This window comes from Oryctolagus cuniculus, chromosome 20 (genome assembly GCF_051225735.1).
Source record: "Oryctolagus cuniculus isolate XC-2025 breed Fujian yellow rabbit chromosome 20, ASM5122573v1, whole genome shotgun sequence".
Classification (NCBI taxonomy): domain Eukaryota; kingdom Metazoa; phylum Chordata; class Mammalia; order Lagomorpha; family Leporidae; genus Oryctolagus; species Oryctolagus cuniculus.
This window is the reverse complement of record NC_142886.1, coordinates 19,490,367-19,507,885: the sequence shown is the minus strand read 5'-3', so window position 1 is coordinate 19,507,885 and position 17,519 is coordinate 19,490,367. Positions and strand designations below refer to the sequence as shown.

At 55.0% G+C, this 17,519-nt stretch overlaps 1 protein-coding gene across 2 annotated transcripts in view; it reads right to left on the bottom strand.

The window, feature by feature from the left end:
• Window positions 1–17,136, bottom strand: part of GALNT16 (polypeptide N-acetylgalactosaminyltransferase 16) — a 100,677-nt gene extending 83,541 nt beyond the window's left edge. The window contains exons 1-2 of one of the 2 annotated variants that reach the window (XM_089322176.1): window positions 16,934–17,136; window positions 16,296–16,583 (exon numbers count right to left, since the gene is read on the bottom strand). In XM_089322176.1, the coding sequence (XP_089178302.1) occupies window positions 16,296–16,472 (177 nt within the window). In that variant the 5' untranslated portion in view covers window positions 16,473–16,583; window positions 16,934–17,136. Of the gene's footprint in view, window positions 1–16,295; window positions 16,858–16,933 lie in introns of those variants that run through there. The other variant, XM_051826331.3, reaches the window with a different exon arrangement.
• Window positions 17,137–17,519: the final 383 nt, after the last annotated feature.

Below are 17,519 nucleotides of genomic sequence, written 5' to 3'. Positions count from 1 at the left end.
ACTGCTTTTCCAGGCCGTAGCAGAGAGCTGGATCAGAAGTGGAGCAGCCGGGTCTCGAACCAGCACCCACTACCCACTACGCCACAGCGCCAGCCCCAGCTGGGATTTCAAAAAATTTTGCACCAAAATAAGCTCGTTCTCTCTCTCTCTCTCACTCTCTCTCTCAATTTTTTGAAAGACAGAGAGAGAGCTCTTCCATTCTTCCATCTACTGGTTCACGGCACAAATGGCTGAAACAGCCAGGGCTAAGCCAGACCGAAGCCGAGAGTCAGGAATTCCACCTGGGTCTCCCCCCGGAGGCGGCAGCAGCCCGAGCATTCAAGGCTATTTTCCACTGCCCTCCCAAGCAGATTAGCAGGGAGCTGGATTGGAAGCAGAGCATCTGGGGCTGGAAGCAGCTCTCTGATATGGGATGCCAGCATTGCAAGCAGCAGTTTAACCCATTGTGCCACAACAACACCAGCCCCTAAGCTTCTCTTTCAATTCCGTTTTCCACCTTGGTGGAGATGAGGGTAGGGGTTGACAGGCAGAGAGAGAGAGATCCTATTACTGATTGACTGTCCAAATGCCTACAATGGTGGGGCTGGGCTGGGCTGGGCTGGGGCCAAAGGCAAGAATGGGGAACTCAAGCCTGGAATCCCATGTGGGAAGCAGGAATTTAATTATTTGAGGCAGCACCTGCTGCCTCCCAGAGTCCACATTAGCAGTAAGCTGACGTCAGGAGCCAGAGCCAGGCATGGAATCCAAGTCTGGGTGTCCTAACTGATACTGTAACTGCTAGGCTAAATACCTACCCCCTCCCCAAGTTTCCGAAGCACTCTCACATGTATTCCTGTACAATCCCCCAGCACTTTAGAGAGAGCTTGTGAATGAACAGGAGCACCAGCCCTGCCCAGTGGAAATAGGATACAAGCCACGTATGTCGCTGGACATTTTCTAATAACCATATTGAATGAGCAAAGAGAAACAGGTGAAATCAATTTTTTATTAAATATATGAAATAATACGTTTTATTTAGCCCAATATATTAAAATAGTATTTCAATTTGTAAAAAAAAATAACACTAGTGAAATGTTTTAAATTCTTTTTTTGGACACCAAGTCTGAAATTAAGTATTTTACATTTATAATATTTTTCAATTTAGATACTAAATATTTACCTGAAATATGTCATCTGTATTCAGAGTTTATATAATTAACAGTTGAGGGCTGGGTATTTTTTTTGTTTTTGTTTTTGTTTTTTGTGTGTGTGTGTTTTTTTTTTTTTTTTTTTTTTACAGGCAGAGTGGACAGTGAGAGAGACAGAGCAAAAGGTCTTCCTTTTGCCGTTGGTTCACTCTCCAATGGCCACCGTGGCCGGCGCGCTGCGGCCAGCACACCGCGCTGATCCGAAGCCAGGAGCCAGGTGCTTCTCCTGGTCTCCCATGGGGTGCAGGGCCCAAGTACTTGGGCCATCCTCCACTGCACTCCCGGGCCACAGCAGAGAGCTGGCCTGGAAGAGGGGCAACGGGGACAGAATCCGGTGCCCCGACTGGGACTAGAACCCAGTGTGCCGGCGCCGCAAGGCGGAGGATTAGCCCAGTGAGCCGCGGCGCCGGCCTGTTGTTTTAAAAATATTTACTTATTTTATTTGAAAGGCAGAGAGATAAGAGACAGATAAGAGACAGACCCAGGCTGGCACTCTGATATGGGATGCTGGCATTGCAAGCAGTAACTTACCCGGCTGTGCCACAACACCTGCCCCTCAACTTTCTTCTAATTGCATCTCATAAGCACTTTGAAGTCCCCCTTGTATTCAGATGATGCTGGGTTCTCTGCTGTACCCTCAAAGAAACAAAATCAGGGTTGGGGCCGGCTCTGTGGCGTAGGGGTTAAAGCTGCCACCTGCAGTGCCAGGATCCCATATGGGTGCCGGTTCAAGTCCCAGCTGCTCCACTTCTGACCCAGCTCTCTGCTATGGCCTGGGAAAGCAGTGGAAGATGGTACAAGTCCTTGCGCCATCTCGGTGGGAGACCCTGCCCCTCGTGGGAGACCCAGAAGAAGCTCCTGGCTCCTGGCTTTGGATCGGCACAGCTCTACTTGGGGAGTGAACCAGCAGGTGGAAGACCTCGCTATGTAATTGTGCCTTTCAAATAAATAAATAAATCTTTAAAAAAAAATCAGGGTTGACCATGTTGGGGTGCACCCAGAGAGGAGGCATTTCAGAGTTTTTGCAAAAGGAGCTTGCTGTTTCCATGCCCCCACAAAGTGGCACCAAGACCACAGGGGGGCAGCTTCTGCTTTCGACCCCATTGTCTGGTAGCTCCTAAAAGCCTTCCATGCCTTCCCTGTTCCCTGCAGGGTGTTGGCTCTGGGCCCTGGTTCCCTTCATCGAACCTCTTGCGTTCATGAACTATTTGGGGCTGACCACTGCCCCTCCCAGCCACGGCAGGGAACCACGGCAGACATCACTAGTTGATCACACGAGCTTCCTTGCTAAGCCTCAGGCTGGGCGCCTAGCCCCACCCCCAGGAGAGTGCCCCAAGCCTCCCACGCACCCCCTCATCTCCCACCCCAGTGAGACTTCCACAGAGAGGGGGAAAGACTCAGACCACAGACCTGCAGGCACCAGACGCAAAGGCCCCTGGAGCTGACCGCCGGCTGGGCAGCTCAGGAACGCAGCATGGCTCCCGCTGGCTGTGGCACCCCAAGGACAGACGCCCTTGAAATGAAAGGCCTTGAAACATCAGAAGCCTTCGCAGTCTGTTTAAAGGAGCCAAAAGCCAGAGCTGCTGAGAGAAGAGAAAGGCAGGAAAATCTGACCTCCGGCGGGCGGCATCTGAGGGGGCGTGGCCGGCGGGGCCCGGGATGGAGCAGGTGGACTGGTCACAGAAATGAAGCCCGGGCAGTGGGCCAGGGACACAGAAGCCCCACCGTGTGTCGCCTGTGCTTGGGGGACGCAGGCCGAGCCTCAGGAGACAGCCTCAGTCAGCCCGGGCCCAGCGCCGTCCTCTGGCAGGCAGCCCTCCACCTGCTGCGGCCCTGAAACAAGCCGCGAGGCACAGGCGCCCACTCCGCCGAGGGAAGGCCCTGGAAGGCGTCAGCCCCAGGGTCTGCTCCTACAGAGCAGAAACTGCATTGCCAGAACACGTCACTTGCAGAGCCCAGCTGTACCCAGCTACCACCACTGAGAGGCCCTCTCTTCTGTCTGCCATCTCTGCAGAGCCCCTCTGCCCCCTCCATCCTCACACCATGCCCACCACACAGACACATACATATGACACACATACACATGACACCCACACACACATACATATCACACACATACACACGACATCCACATACACACATACCACACACCACACATACATACCACACATCCCACACACACATACATACCACACATCCCACACACATACATACCACACACACATACACACGACATCCACATACACACATACCACACACACATACATACCACACATCCCACATACACATACATACCACACCCACCATGCATACACAAACATATGACACACACCACACCCACCATGTATACACATACATATGACACACATACACATGACACCCACCCACACATACATACCACACACACATACACATGACATTCACACACACATACCACACACACCATACATACATACATACCATACATACCACATGCACATACATACCACACACATATATCACACACCACACATATCCACATACACACCACACATACCACATACACATACATACCACACCCACCTCACATACACATACATATGACACACATACACATGACATCCACATCCACATACATACCATACACACATACATACCACATACACATACACATGACATCCACATACACACATACCACACACATACATACCACACATCCCACATACACATACATACCACACCCACCACGCATACACATAAATACAACACACATACACATGACATCTACACACATACATACCACACACCAAACACACATACATACCACATGCACCACACATACATACCACATACATGCCACATATACCACTCACATACATACCACACATACCACATACACACCTACCACACACACATATCACACACCACACACATACACATACACACCACACATACCACATACACATACATACCACACCCACCTCACATACACATACATATGACACACATACACATGACATCCACATCCACATACATACCATACACACATACATACCACACACACATACACATGACATCCACATACACACATACCACACACATACATACCACACATCCCACATACACATACATACCACACCCACCACGCATACACATAAATACAACACACATACACATGACATCTACACACATACATACCACACACCAAACACACATACATACCACATGCACCACACATACATACCACATACATGCCACATATACCACTCACATACATACCACACACACATCACACCACACACATACCACACACCACATGCAGATACATATCATACCATATACATGCACACAATACCACACACATACATGTGATGTCCACATACACATACATGCCACACACCACACACATACACATTGCATCCACACACATACATTCCACACACCACACATATACATACATACCACACACACATACACATACATACCACATACACCACACACATACAAATACATACCACATACACCACACATATGCATATGCACACCACACAGAATGCACAAATACACATACATACCACACACATACACAATACACACACCACACACATACACATACATACCACATCCACACACACATACATAACACACACTCCACACACATATACATGCATACCACAATACACCACACACATACGTGGTCATACCATGTCCACATACATACATACATACATATCATACATATAATACACACACACACCACGCAGCACCATAAACACCACGCATATATCACACCTCCTGTACACAAGCCATACCACCACATATACACCACACATACCACCCCGCATGCTCATACACATACACCAGATCCCCTATAAACAAACATACCACATATACACATACAACCCCATATATATCACACTCCCTATACACATAACATACCACATACACACGCACAATCCCTTATACACATCAGATCGCGTTTACACCCCATATATGTCACATATGTCACCACACCCCCTACATACACAGCACACACACAACATCCACCACATACCATACCACATACACCACATACAACCACATACACGTATCATACACCCCATATGCACACACCACCCACAAAACACATATACGCCTCACATATCACATACACACACATACCACACATACCCCATTTACATACATCATATACAGACCCATTGCCACATACACACACACACACACACCATAATACCCCATATACACACACCACAGCAAACACCCCACACCACATGTATACACATACCTCACACTCTATATACACACACCATACACACAACACATACATCCCACTTACAAACCACACACACACACTTGGCCGGCACTGCAGCTCAATAGGCTAATCCTCCACCTGCGGCGCCGGCACACCGGATTCTAGTCCCGGTCGGGGCACTGGATTCTGTCCTGGTTGCCCCTCTTCCAGTCCCGCTCTGCTGTGGCCCGGGAGTGCAGTGGAGGATGGCCCAAGTGCTTGGGCCCTGCACCTGCATGGGAGACCAGGAGAAGCACCTGGCTCCTGCCTTTGGATCAGCGCGGTGTGCCAGCCGCAGTGGCCATTGAGGGGTGAACCAACGGAAAAGGAAGACCTTTCTCTCTGTCTCTCTCCCTCTCTCACTGTCCAATCTGCCTGTAAAAAAAAAAAAAAAAGAAAAGAAAAAAAGAAAACCACACACACCCTTCAACACAACATAGACAACCCATACATACACACACCACACCACATATATACACATAACTCACACTCCATACACACCACACAACACACACATACTACACAACACACAACACCCCACAACATAACATACACAACAAACACATCACAGCACATATATACCCATACACACCACACAACACACACACCCCACACCACGCCATGTACACACACCATACATACCCTATATACACACACAACACCCCACACCACATATATATACATACCTGACACTTTATGTGCACGTGATACACAACAAAACACATATATCCCATTTACCTACCACACACATCACAATATACACACACAACAAACACACCACATATATACACATACCTCACTCTATATGCACACATCATACACAATACACACACCCACATACCACACACATCACACCACAACCCACAAGCAAGTACCTCACTGATCCCACATTATAAGGAAACGAAGGGTTCAAAGCCACAGAACATTTTCCAGAGAACTTTTGTTTACCTCCTACAGAGCCAGCACTTGGAAATAACTCTGACCGTCTTGCTGGAAAACCTTCTGCAATGAGTGACACGGACCCCCGACTCCCCAGGCAGGCTGGTTCGCGGAGTGTAACCTGTCACTTCCTGGTGATGCAGGGACACCTCTCCAGCCGGCCTCACCCCAGCCCCTGAGGCTGGCCATCGCCTCCCCCGCTGGCCCCCGCTGGCCACGTTCCTGCTGGCTCAGGCTGCCCCAGCCAAGCGCCGCAGGCACACGCCCGCCAGGGCCCTTGGCCTCGGCTGCCTGAACACTCTCCCTACTCACCCTTTGCCTTCATGCCTCAGTCCAAGTGCCGCTTTCCCTGGCCATCCCACGCCCCTCCCTCTGCCCCCTTCTGTTGCTTTAGTTTATTTCCATGGTGTCTGCCACTACCTCGTGCATAATGTTGATCTAGAGAATGTGCCTGTTGTCTCTTACAAGGCTGCCGGCACACAGCAGGTGCTCAGTAAGTAAGGGTCAAGGGTAGGAGAGCAAGCTGTCCTCAGTGTTCCACCCAGGGCGTGGCTGCCCCTTTGCTGTCAGCTGTCACTTCTCAGTGTGTCCGCAGCTCCTAGCTTGCTCATCTAATCTCTTGCATGTGTAACCTAGGACATGCTGAAGGTTGCTAGGAGATGATCAAACTCCCGACGACTTCTGCTGACTTCTCAAAGCGGTGTCTGTGCCCAGGCTGTGGCCTGGGGGCCACTGCCCGCCTGCTCTCGGAGCCACTGTGTCAGGACTGTTAATCCTCTGCCGGGGGTCTCTGGGGGGCCTTCTGGCCCTCTGGGACTGCTGAGAAGTGAGGAGGTTGCCTGGAGCTGCGGCCGCAGGCAGGTCCGTTATCCCCGACATGCTCACGGAGCCGCCAGCTTCTAGACCAGCCCTGCCCTGTCCGTGTTCCAGGGACAGGAGCAGAGGGGCCGGTGCCGTCCTTGGGAGGAGGGTTTCCAGCCTCTCTGGACACAGTGACCTGGGTTTTTGCCTGCCTCCCCCTCTGGCCTTATTCTCCTTCTTTCATTCTTTCTCTTTCTTTTTTAAGACTTATTTTATTTATTTGAAAGGCAGAGTTACAGAGAGAAAGAGAAGGAGGGACAGAGACAGAGAGAGACAGAGAGTTCTTCCATACGCAGGTTCGCTCCTCAAATGGCCACCATGGCCACCATGGCCAGGGCTGGACCAGGAAGAAGCCAGGACCCAGGAGCTTCACCTGCATCTCCCACATGGGTGCAAGAGCCCAAGCACTTGGGCCATCTTCCTCTGCTTTCCCAGGTGCATTAGCAGGGAGGCCTTTCGTGCCCAGGGCTGTCTGGACATTCATAGCATCATTCGAGGGCCATACACAATCATCAGCTGAAAAACTCGCCCGTTGTAGTTCATTGTCTTCCGAGTCCCGCCTGCAGTTGCCTTGGCAGGGCCGGACCCAGTGATTTCGCGGATCCTACACGTTCCCCAACCTTGCTCTACATCAACCCTCGTCACACGGACGAGGGACGGACGGCCCAGTGAGCAGAAGTGACTCCCCTAGGAAAGTATGGGACAGGGCTGGGCCTTCATCTGTGTCCCTGATAGCCAGCATCGGCCCCCATCCTGGCACTCCCCCATACCTCTGCCTCGCCAAGCTGGGGGCCCCGCAGATCCCGTAACTCATGTCAAGAAATGTCACCAGGGCCAGCACTACGGTGTGGAAGGTTAAGCCGCCTGTGATGCTGATATCCCATATGGGTGCCGGTTCGAGTCCTGGCTGCTCCACTTACGATCTAGCTCTCTGCTGTGGCCTGGGAAAGCAGCAGAAGATGGTCCAAGGGCTTGGGCCACTGCACCCACATGGGAGACCTGGATGGAGTTCCAGGTTCCTGGCTCCAGCCCGGCCCAGCCATTGCAGCCATTTGGAAAGTAAACCAGTGGATGAAAGATTCTCTCCCCCCGCCCCTTTCTCCTTCCCTCTCTTGTCACTCTGCCTTTCAAATAAATAAATAAATCTTTAAAAACCAGAAATGATCTTTCCCTTGGCCCCTGTTACCCAAAATATTCCCAGTTGCCCGGTCTGCAATGTTCCCAGAGCTCTCTGGGTAGCCACACTGCCTCTAGCCTGCTACAGGTCACAGGTGCAGCTGAAAGGCAGTGGGCAAACAGGCAGGCCTGGGCTCCAGCCTCCCCCATGAAGAGAGAGCTCAGGTGCATTGCCAACCAGCGCCGGGCAGGAAGGCAAGGCTCAGGGGTCCCGAGAGACAGGACAGGCAACCTGGAAGCTGTACCCGGGCTGCACTGGGGAAACAGACCTGAAATATGGGAAGGTTGGACTCGAGGAGCCCCCGGCAGGCAGAGGGGCCTTTGTGGGCTCAGTCCTGGGGAGTAGGAGAAGATGCTGGAAACCAGCACTTCCGGCTTTGCCACTTGGCCCCTTGCTGCCTCCCCGCTGGGCAGCCCCACAGGCAGGGCAAGAGCACAGCAGTAGTTGGAGTTCTTTCGTCTCTCACCTCTCCAGCCCGGCTTCCCAGGGTGCCAGGTCTCCTGCGGTGAAATAATTGGGCCTTATTTCTTGACGGTGAGTCTTTTCTCTCCCCTACCTGCTGCTGCTGGAAGCGCTTATCTGACCACAGAGAGTGTGGACCGAACCCTGATCCATTGGCTTTGGACCAAGGTTGACTGTTAAGTCAGAAAGTTTCCTTCTCCTGCAAAGAAACCTCCCCCTGCCGCCTCCACCCACTGGCCCCAGTTCTAGTCCTTGGAGCCCCACAGGTAACCCGAGTAGGTCTCCTGCCTTTCTGTTGGCTCAGTGCTAAGCACTGATGGGGTTCACAGGAATAAGATGCGGCTGAGAGGTTTCCATGTGAGGGCTGGACCTTGTGGCACAATGGGTTAAGCAGCTGCTTGGGGTGCCCATCCTCCCACATTGGAGGGCCTGGGATCGAGCCCTGGCTCTGCTTTCCACCCTGGGCACCCCGGTAGGCAGCAAATGATGGCCCAAGTACCAGAGTTCTTGCCACCACGGGGGTGGAGTTCCTGGCTCCTGGCTTCGGCGTGGTCCAGCCCTAGCTGCTTCTGGTATTCAGGGGAGTGAACCAGCGGATGGAAGAGCTCTTTTTCTGTCTTCCTCTCCCTTTTTGACACTTTGCCTTTTAAATAAAAAAAAAAACAAAAAACCCTATTTGAGTAGTCAAGAGTTTTGTTTTGTTTTTTTTTTTTTGGACAGGCAGAGTGGACAGTGAGAGAGAGAGAGACAGAGAGAAAGGTCTTCCTTTTCTGTTGGTTCACCCCCCAATGGCTACTGCGGCCGGCACACCGTGCTGATCCAAAGCCAGGAGCCAGGTGCTTCTCCTGGTCTCCCATGGGGTGCAGGGCCCAAGCACTTGGGCCATCCTCCACTGCACTCCCAGGCCACAGCAGAGAGCTGGACTGGAAGAGGAGCAACCGGGACAGAATCCGACACCCTGACCAGGACTAGAACCCGGGGTGCCAGTGCCACAGGTGGAGGATTATCCTATTGAGCTGTGGCGCCAGCCAAGAGTGATTTTTAAGTCATCCAATATTTTATGCCCTTATTGGTTTTATCATTGTAATGTTAGTAGATACTTATAGAAAATATTCAGGGGAAAAAACAGATAGAAGTGATTTCCCATAATCCTACTTGCCTTCTGTTCACATGCTATTGTTGACTGGTTTTGCTATTTTTCCCCAGAAACGTTCGGGAGGGAATGTGAAGCAAGGTGCTGGGCCCTCCAGGAAAGAACACTGAGACACTCGCCCCTGGATGTCTGAGGCGCACGGGTTCCGGATGCTCCTCTAGTCCCACATCCAGGATGCTCACGCCCTTCTACACAATGCCATACCATCTCCACGCAGCCCGCACATCCTCCCATATATGCTAACTCATCTCTGGATTACTGATAATACTCAGCGCAATGTAAATGCTATGTAAATAGTTGTTGTGCTGTATTGCTTGGGGAATAAAAACTAGGAGAGAAGTCTGTATGTTCTCAGTACAGATGCAGTCCCTCCCCCCATACTTTCAAGCTGGGCTTGATTGAATCTGTGTGCACAGAACCTGAGGAGACAGAGGGCCGCCTGTTCATCCGACAGGGATCTCACTCCCATCATGCTCCAGGGGAAGAACAGCCGAGCATGGGATTTAGAGGCAAAACACCTAGTTTCAAATGCACTCTCTAGGGGCTGGCTCTATGGCGTAGTAGGCTAAGCCTCTGCCTGTGGCACCGGCATCCCATATGGGCACCAGTTTGAGTCCCAGCTGCTCCTCTTCTGATCCAGCTCTCTGCTATGGCCTGAGAAAGCCGTAGAAGATGGCCCAAGTCCTTGGGCCCCTGCAACCTCATGGGAGACCTGGAAGAAGCACCTGGCTCCTAGCTTCGGATTGGCCATTTGTGGCCATTTGGGGAGTAAACCAGCAGATGGAAGACCCTTCTCTCTGTCCCTCCCTCTCTCTGTTGTAACTCTACCTCTCAAATAAATAAATAAAATCTTTAATTAAAAAAATGCACTCACGAGATGTCAGGCCATGGGTTAGCCTGTTTACCCAGACTTAATGATGGGACCTAACTCATCAGCAGTTGAGGGGATTTAAGGAGGCAGAGGTGGAGAAACAACCAATCCAGACTCTAAGTGCCCAATGAATGTGGCCCCCATCAATAAAATACAGAGTGGACAGCGAGGCCGGAGGACAGGCAGGTCCAGATCAAAGGCCACAGTGTTCAGAGGAAAGAGACTAAGCCACTTGACACCATTTCCAGAGGGGACTGACGGCCCACGGTCTGCAAGCACACTGCTGGAGTGAACCCAGGTTAAGGCCAAGCTTCCAGGGCTCACAGTCCACTCAGCCTCCTTGGGCCTTTGTCCTGCTGTCCAAGTGTGATGAGCAGTGGGCCAGAGGCTCCCCTCTGCCCGCAGGGCCCTTTCTTCCACCACAGCAAGCCAGTCCCTGGGCCACTCAGCCTGGCTTTGCTACCCACCAGGGTGCCCTTGCTCTCCTGGCACTTCCAGGCCCAAGGACTTCCTTCGTTTGACAAACATCAGCACCAGACAGGCTTGTCCTGCTCCCAAAGCTCTCAGAGCAGGGTGAGGAGCTGCTGGGACAGCCAAGGCATAAAGCACCTGCCAGGAGAATGAGCAGCACCCCGAAACTTCTCCTGTGTCCCTGGGCCTCGGGCCTACCAGGAAGAAGACCCTTGGGCTACCAGGGTGCCCCCCCCAGCCTTGGGTGCTGCTGGGCTGTCCCCATGTCTCACAGGCAGGTCCCAACACAGTCTAGGGACAGACCCCTGTGGCAGCTACTGGGGCCTTGACACCTGAACCTTTTGGCCAAGGGATTGTGGGTGTCTGTGCTTCCCCTCCCCACTGATTCTCTCGCATGAGGCACCCAAATTAAATACACAATCATTTTCTGTCACTTAGGCAAATCATATTCCCTCAGCTCCCAAACGCACACATTATAAATAAAATATAAACTCATCCAGATCTTATTGAAACCTCTGCTCTCAGAGAACAGCGCCACAGGAGCCAGCGGCTGTCCCTGTCTGCCAGGGCAGCGGGCATCCAGCAAGCCTGCGGCTGCCTGCGAGACCTCGCCCTGCCGGGGCCAGGCCTCCACTGGCATCAACCGCACCCCCAGGAGAACTCAATCACCTCCTGGAGAGGAAAGTGCCAGAATCCTTGCAAATATTTACGTAAATGTAACACATACAATAACCAAGGTCCTGAGATGTCAGGTATTTGGCCCAGGGTTACTCAGCAGTATCCCAACTTCAGGATAAAAACAAAACTCTATTTTAGGGGCCAGCGTTGTGGCGCACTGGTTAAACTACCGCCTGCAACAGCAGCATCCCATATGAGCACCAGTTCAAGTCCAGTACACTCCACTTCCAATCCAGCTCCCTGCTGAGCCTGGGAAACCAGTGTACGATGGCCCAAGTCCTAGGGCTCCTGCTACCCACACAGGAGACCCAGAAGAAGCTCCTGACTTTTGCAGCCATCTGCAGGAGGGAATCAGCAAATGAAAGATCTCTTTCTGTTTCTCCCTCTCTTTCTGTAACTCTGCCCTTCAAATAAATAAGTACATCTTTAAAAAACAAAAGAGGGGGCATCCCATATGGGTACCGGTTTGAGTCCCGGCTACTCCTCTCCTGATCCAGCTCTCTGCTGAAGGCCTGGGAAGACAGTGGAAGATGGCCCAAGTGCCTGAGCCCCTGCATCCGCATGGGAGGCCAGGGGGGAAGCTCCTGGCTCCTGGCTTCGGGTCAGTCCAGCCCAGACCATAAGGGCTATTTAGACAGTGAACCAGCGAATGGAAGATCCCTCTCTCTGTCTGTAACTCTGCCTTACAAATAAATGACTACATCTTTAAAACAAACAAAAAACTCCAGTTTAGGAAAACTCTTGGCAAAATCTGTCTAAATAGGAGACTCTTGTCACAGTGAGTACACCCATGCTGGAAACACTCACAACGGGTAAGCTTTTAAAAAGACAGCAGTGAAATTCCATGTATGACCTTAGCCTCCCACCCATGCCTGTCAGAGAGCCAGCATGGGCAGAACCTGAGTCCCAAACCAGAACAACCGCAAATGTTCCCCCCAAGTGGGAGACCCCAAGGGCAGCCACGTCTGCTCTGTGTCCCGCATGAGCTCTGCCCTGTGCCAGCGTACATCCGTGTAAACTCAAGGGGAGGTCCCCAAATGCACGGTCTTGCTCACAACGCGCAGCGTGGAAAAAAATCACAGACCTTGCCACGTTGCAAGCAGCCGTATAGAGATGAAATCAGTCTCTCCCTTTAGTTGTGCAGATCCCGCAACACATGGGTTGACAGCAGGACAGAATATTACAAATCAAGACCTCCCTGTGAAGTCTGGCCCAGACGGTTGCCATGCCGACACCCTACAATGCCAAACAAGCATCTGCAAGGTCCAGAAGCAACTTGGCTGCTTCAAATAGCCAAGAGATTGTACAGGCAGAGCCGCCTCCTGGTCCAGGCTCTCCTGCGGGCCCTCCCTCTCCCAGCTCAGCTCTCTCTCTGATTCCCCAGGGAAGTGACGATGACGCTTGTCTGAATTTGCTCAGCCTCTGACAGCACGGCTGGCCACATCATTCTCTAAGAATCTGAAAATCCACACGCAGCGCCCTGGCTCATCCGGACAGAGAATTGTTTTTGGGAAGGCAAGGACAGCGCGTGGTTGTCACAAATGTCAGAGAAAAAGCGAATCCGTCGTTGTGCTGGCTTCATTGAATTTGAGCAAAGGGTCAATTCCTGGAGGTGCTGGAACATGCATCCCCCTACCTCCTCAGTCAAGTGAGAGTTGGCAATGAAATAGGATAATTCAGGGGGAGGGGCAGGCATTTGGCGTAGTGCTTACGACGCCAACTAAGAAGTCCGTGCCCCATTTGGGAGTTCCTGCGTCTGACACGCAGCTTCACTTGCGACTCCAGCTTCCTCCTAATGCAGACCTCGGGAGGCACCAGTGATGCACAAGTGATTAGGTTCCTGCTACCCAGGGAGGAGACCTGAACTGAGTTCTCAGCTCCGGGCTTCAGCCCCAGCCAGGGGGGCTGTCCTGGCCATCTGGAGAGTAAACCAGCAGAGGAGAGCTCACACCCTTGGGTCTCTCTGCCTCTCAAATAAGTAAACATTAGCAAAACATACGAAGTGGCTATGTAGGCAGCTTGGACCTTCAGGGCTTTAGGGAGTGCTGAAGTTGTGCTGTGTGCACCAACGCGGGGCTTCGAGGCGCTTCCAGCAGAGTCAGTGCGTGTATTGCTTGGGTCCTACTGAGGACCACACTGAAGTGAAATAACTGAGACAGCAACACAGCGCAAGGCAGTGCCAGAGGCAGGGTGTGGCGGGGCAGGTGCAGAGGGACCAGGGCTGCTGGAACAGACACCCAGAGCCAAAGCTTCAGGACAGAGAGGCAGCCGGCCTGAGAAGCCGGAGGGGGCTCTGAGGCCCCCCAGGACTCCCTTTCCTCCTGCACCTCCACCTCCTGGCTGCCAGGTATCTCATCTTAAACTTAGCAGTCCCGTCTCCTCCACAGCAAGTCAGTTCCTGCTGGGATGAGGATTTCGCTGGCACTCCACGGCCTCCCGCTGCCATCCTTTAAGCCCAACAGTGCCCCCTGTACCACTCCAGGGCTCGCACAGCCAGTGCCTTCCCCACTCATCTCCCATCTGGCAGGGCGCTGGGAGGAGCAGGGCGGAGGTGCAGCAGCAAGCTCAGGACCCAGGGATCTGAAGCAGAGCTTCCTTACCCTCTTCCCTCCCCTCCACCTCCTCCCCTTCCAGCTCGGAGCCTCTCCCCACCTCACACATGGGACAGGACGGGGGATCTGGCCAGCCCTCGGCTCCCTTGCCAGCTCCTGGGTGGCCTCCCTGCCAGCACGCCTGGTCCTCTCCAGAGGTAAGCATGGGGGCTGCAGGGCTGGGATCCAGCTCCGGCCTGTCCAGCAGCTCTCTCATCTCACTCCGGGCTTCCAGCTGCAGCAGGCTTCCCCTGCTCTGTCTCTCTGTGCAAACATCCACGAGTGCTTCCGGAACAGTGTCTCCAGCACGGGGCAGAGGGACTACTCCACCCAACCGGGCTGGCTCCAGAGAGCGGGCCACACGGATCTAGGACAAAACCCACAACCCCCAGAGCCCCTCGAGCTAAGCTCAGAAGTCATAAGGCATCTGGGGCACGAGGAGGCCCTGAGGGCGCGTCCACACGGACCCTCCCCGTATTCTTGCAGGGTACAGCCGCCTGTGGACAAGTACCTCTCGACCTGGCGCCTCCTGAGGAGCCAGTACCGCCCCCGCCCCCGCCCCCGCGCACCGTGTCCTCCTAGTGCCCGTCGGGCCCAGCGGCCACCACTCGGCAGGCCGTCCCGAGGGTCACGCAGAGCTCTCGCCCACCACGCGCAGCGGTCGGCAGATCGCGTCCGAAGGAGCGCGCTCCCAGCGGGTCCCAGAGCCTCCAGCCTCAACAGGTGCCCCTGCTCGGCCACACAGAGCTGTCACTGGGGCGAAGGCGGAGCCAGGAACGCCCCCTGCAGGACGGCTGGGGCTCCGCACGCCCCCGCCGGGGACCCCAGGGCTCCGACGACCCCCGCAGCTCCGCTGAGGCGCCCGGCGGGCCACACCGCCTTTGTTTCCACGGCGGGGCTTAGATGACGCGGGCTGACCTCAAGCTAGGGAATGACCCAGCCGGGGCGCGGACCCATACTGCCCTCTGGTCCGTGCAGGGGGTGAGGGTGGGGGGTGGGGGATCCTAACGTTGGGGTGAGGGGCGCAGACCAGACCTTCCCCCACCCCACCCCCCCACTCAGAGAACACCGCAGGGTGTCAGTGCGGAGAAACCGGTTCAAGTTGACGCGGGCTGAGAACGGGGCGCGAAGGCAGGAGCAACGCCTAGCAACCCTCCCCTCTCCACGCCGCCACCGACGTCCTTTGCCCCCAGGAGGCTGGAGAGGGGGCGCGCACCTCCACCTACGCGCTCGGCTGCGCGCCGCTCCCAACGCCTGCCTGCTGCGCTCAAGGTCCAGGAGCCGCCAGCCCGCGCGGCGGAGGAGCCCGCAGCCCCCCAACCCCCGGGCCGGCGGCGCCTTGCGGGGAGAGCCGCCACGTTCCCCGTCGCGCGCGCACGCCGGGCCCACCAAACTTGCAGCACTTTCTCCCAGCCCCCACCCGCTGTCACCCTCCCCTCATCCGCGCACCCCGGTCCCGCCAGCCGGGCCGAGGTTGCCATAACAACGAGCTGGAATGCTCCAACATATACAAAGCCGGCCCGGCGCGGCGGGCACTCAGCCCCCGGCCGGGCCCCGCGCCCTCGGCTGCCGCGCGGGGGCAGGACGCGCGCCGCGGCTCCCCGGCCGGCCGCGCGGCGCACCGGGCGGACTCACAATGAGCGGGATGGTGCGGTCCTCGCGGAGCTGCTCCGGCCTCCCGCCGGCCCTCGGCGCGCCCCGGCCGCCGGAGGATGCTGCGTGGGCTCGGTTGTCCTGCCATAAGTAGTAGAAAGTGCCCAGGATCCAGGCTACGGTCAGGATGGCGATAGCATTGGCGCGGATTTTCCTCATGGTGGGCGGACGGGCGCCCCGGCTGGGGGCCGGGCCGGCTGCTCTCCGGGCCGGGGCGGGGGCGCTCGCAGCCCCAGCTGTTTGTTTGCGCTCGCGCCTGGCTGCTCAGTCCTGCAGAGCAGAAAAAGGAGCGAGGTGGGGGGGTGGGGGTGATAGGGAGAGACAGGATCGCCGAGCGATCCTCACGGTCCTAATGCCCTTCAGCCCCGAGCGCGCGCGTCCCCCGGGCGCCCATTCATTCACGCGCACAGCCCGCCCTGCGCTCCAGCCGCTGCCGGCCGCTGCGCACCGGGAGAGGAGCGCGCGGGCCTGCCTCTGGTGCCCGGGGCCCCAGCCGAGACCGACGCCCGCGGCGGAATGGCGACGGGCCAGAGCCAGCCTTGGCTCCCAGCGCCCAGGGCACCGAGCGCCCGGCGGCTGCCCCCGCGCGGCCCTGCTCGGTCCCGCCTACCCAGACTCACCCCGGGACCGAGCGGCCCTGAGTCACCGGCTGGAGATGCGCGACCCCCGGCCTGGGCCCGCCCCGTGGAGCTGCAGTTCCGGGCCGCGCTCTGAACTGCGCTCTGGCGCGGGGTTCAAGGTGTGTGTTTGGCGAGTCCTTGGGAAGGAGCTCCTGGGCGGGGAGGAGAGCCCAGAGTTTGCACTGGAATCCTCCGCAGCCTTCGATTCAGAGCCGCCCGAGGGCCCGCCCCGAGGAGGGCTTGGAAGCTGGTGCACTTGACATTCGGGGAGAGCGCAGGGCATGCGACGGTGCCTCAAAGCTGGCGCAAGGAGAACGGGGGTGCAGCCACCTCACGTCTTTCCCTAGCCTGGCGCTAACAGCTTTCACGATGCTTCCCCCCACTCATCATCAGATGATTCTCCCCACGATGCCTGGCTAATAAGTGGACAGAGCCCGGTGTCCAAGCTATCGCCCATCTGACACTTTCCAACGAAGTGCAGAACGCGGTGGGAAGATACCAGGACCCAGACGCCGCTGAGTTTGCGCCCCGTTAAGAATCGGCTGGGAACTACTCCGGATCCGGGCAGAAGGCACGGTGGGCTGGA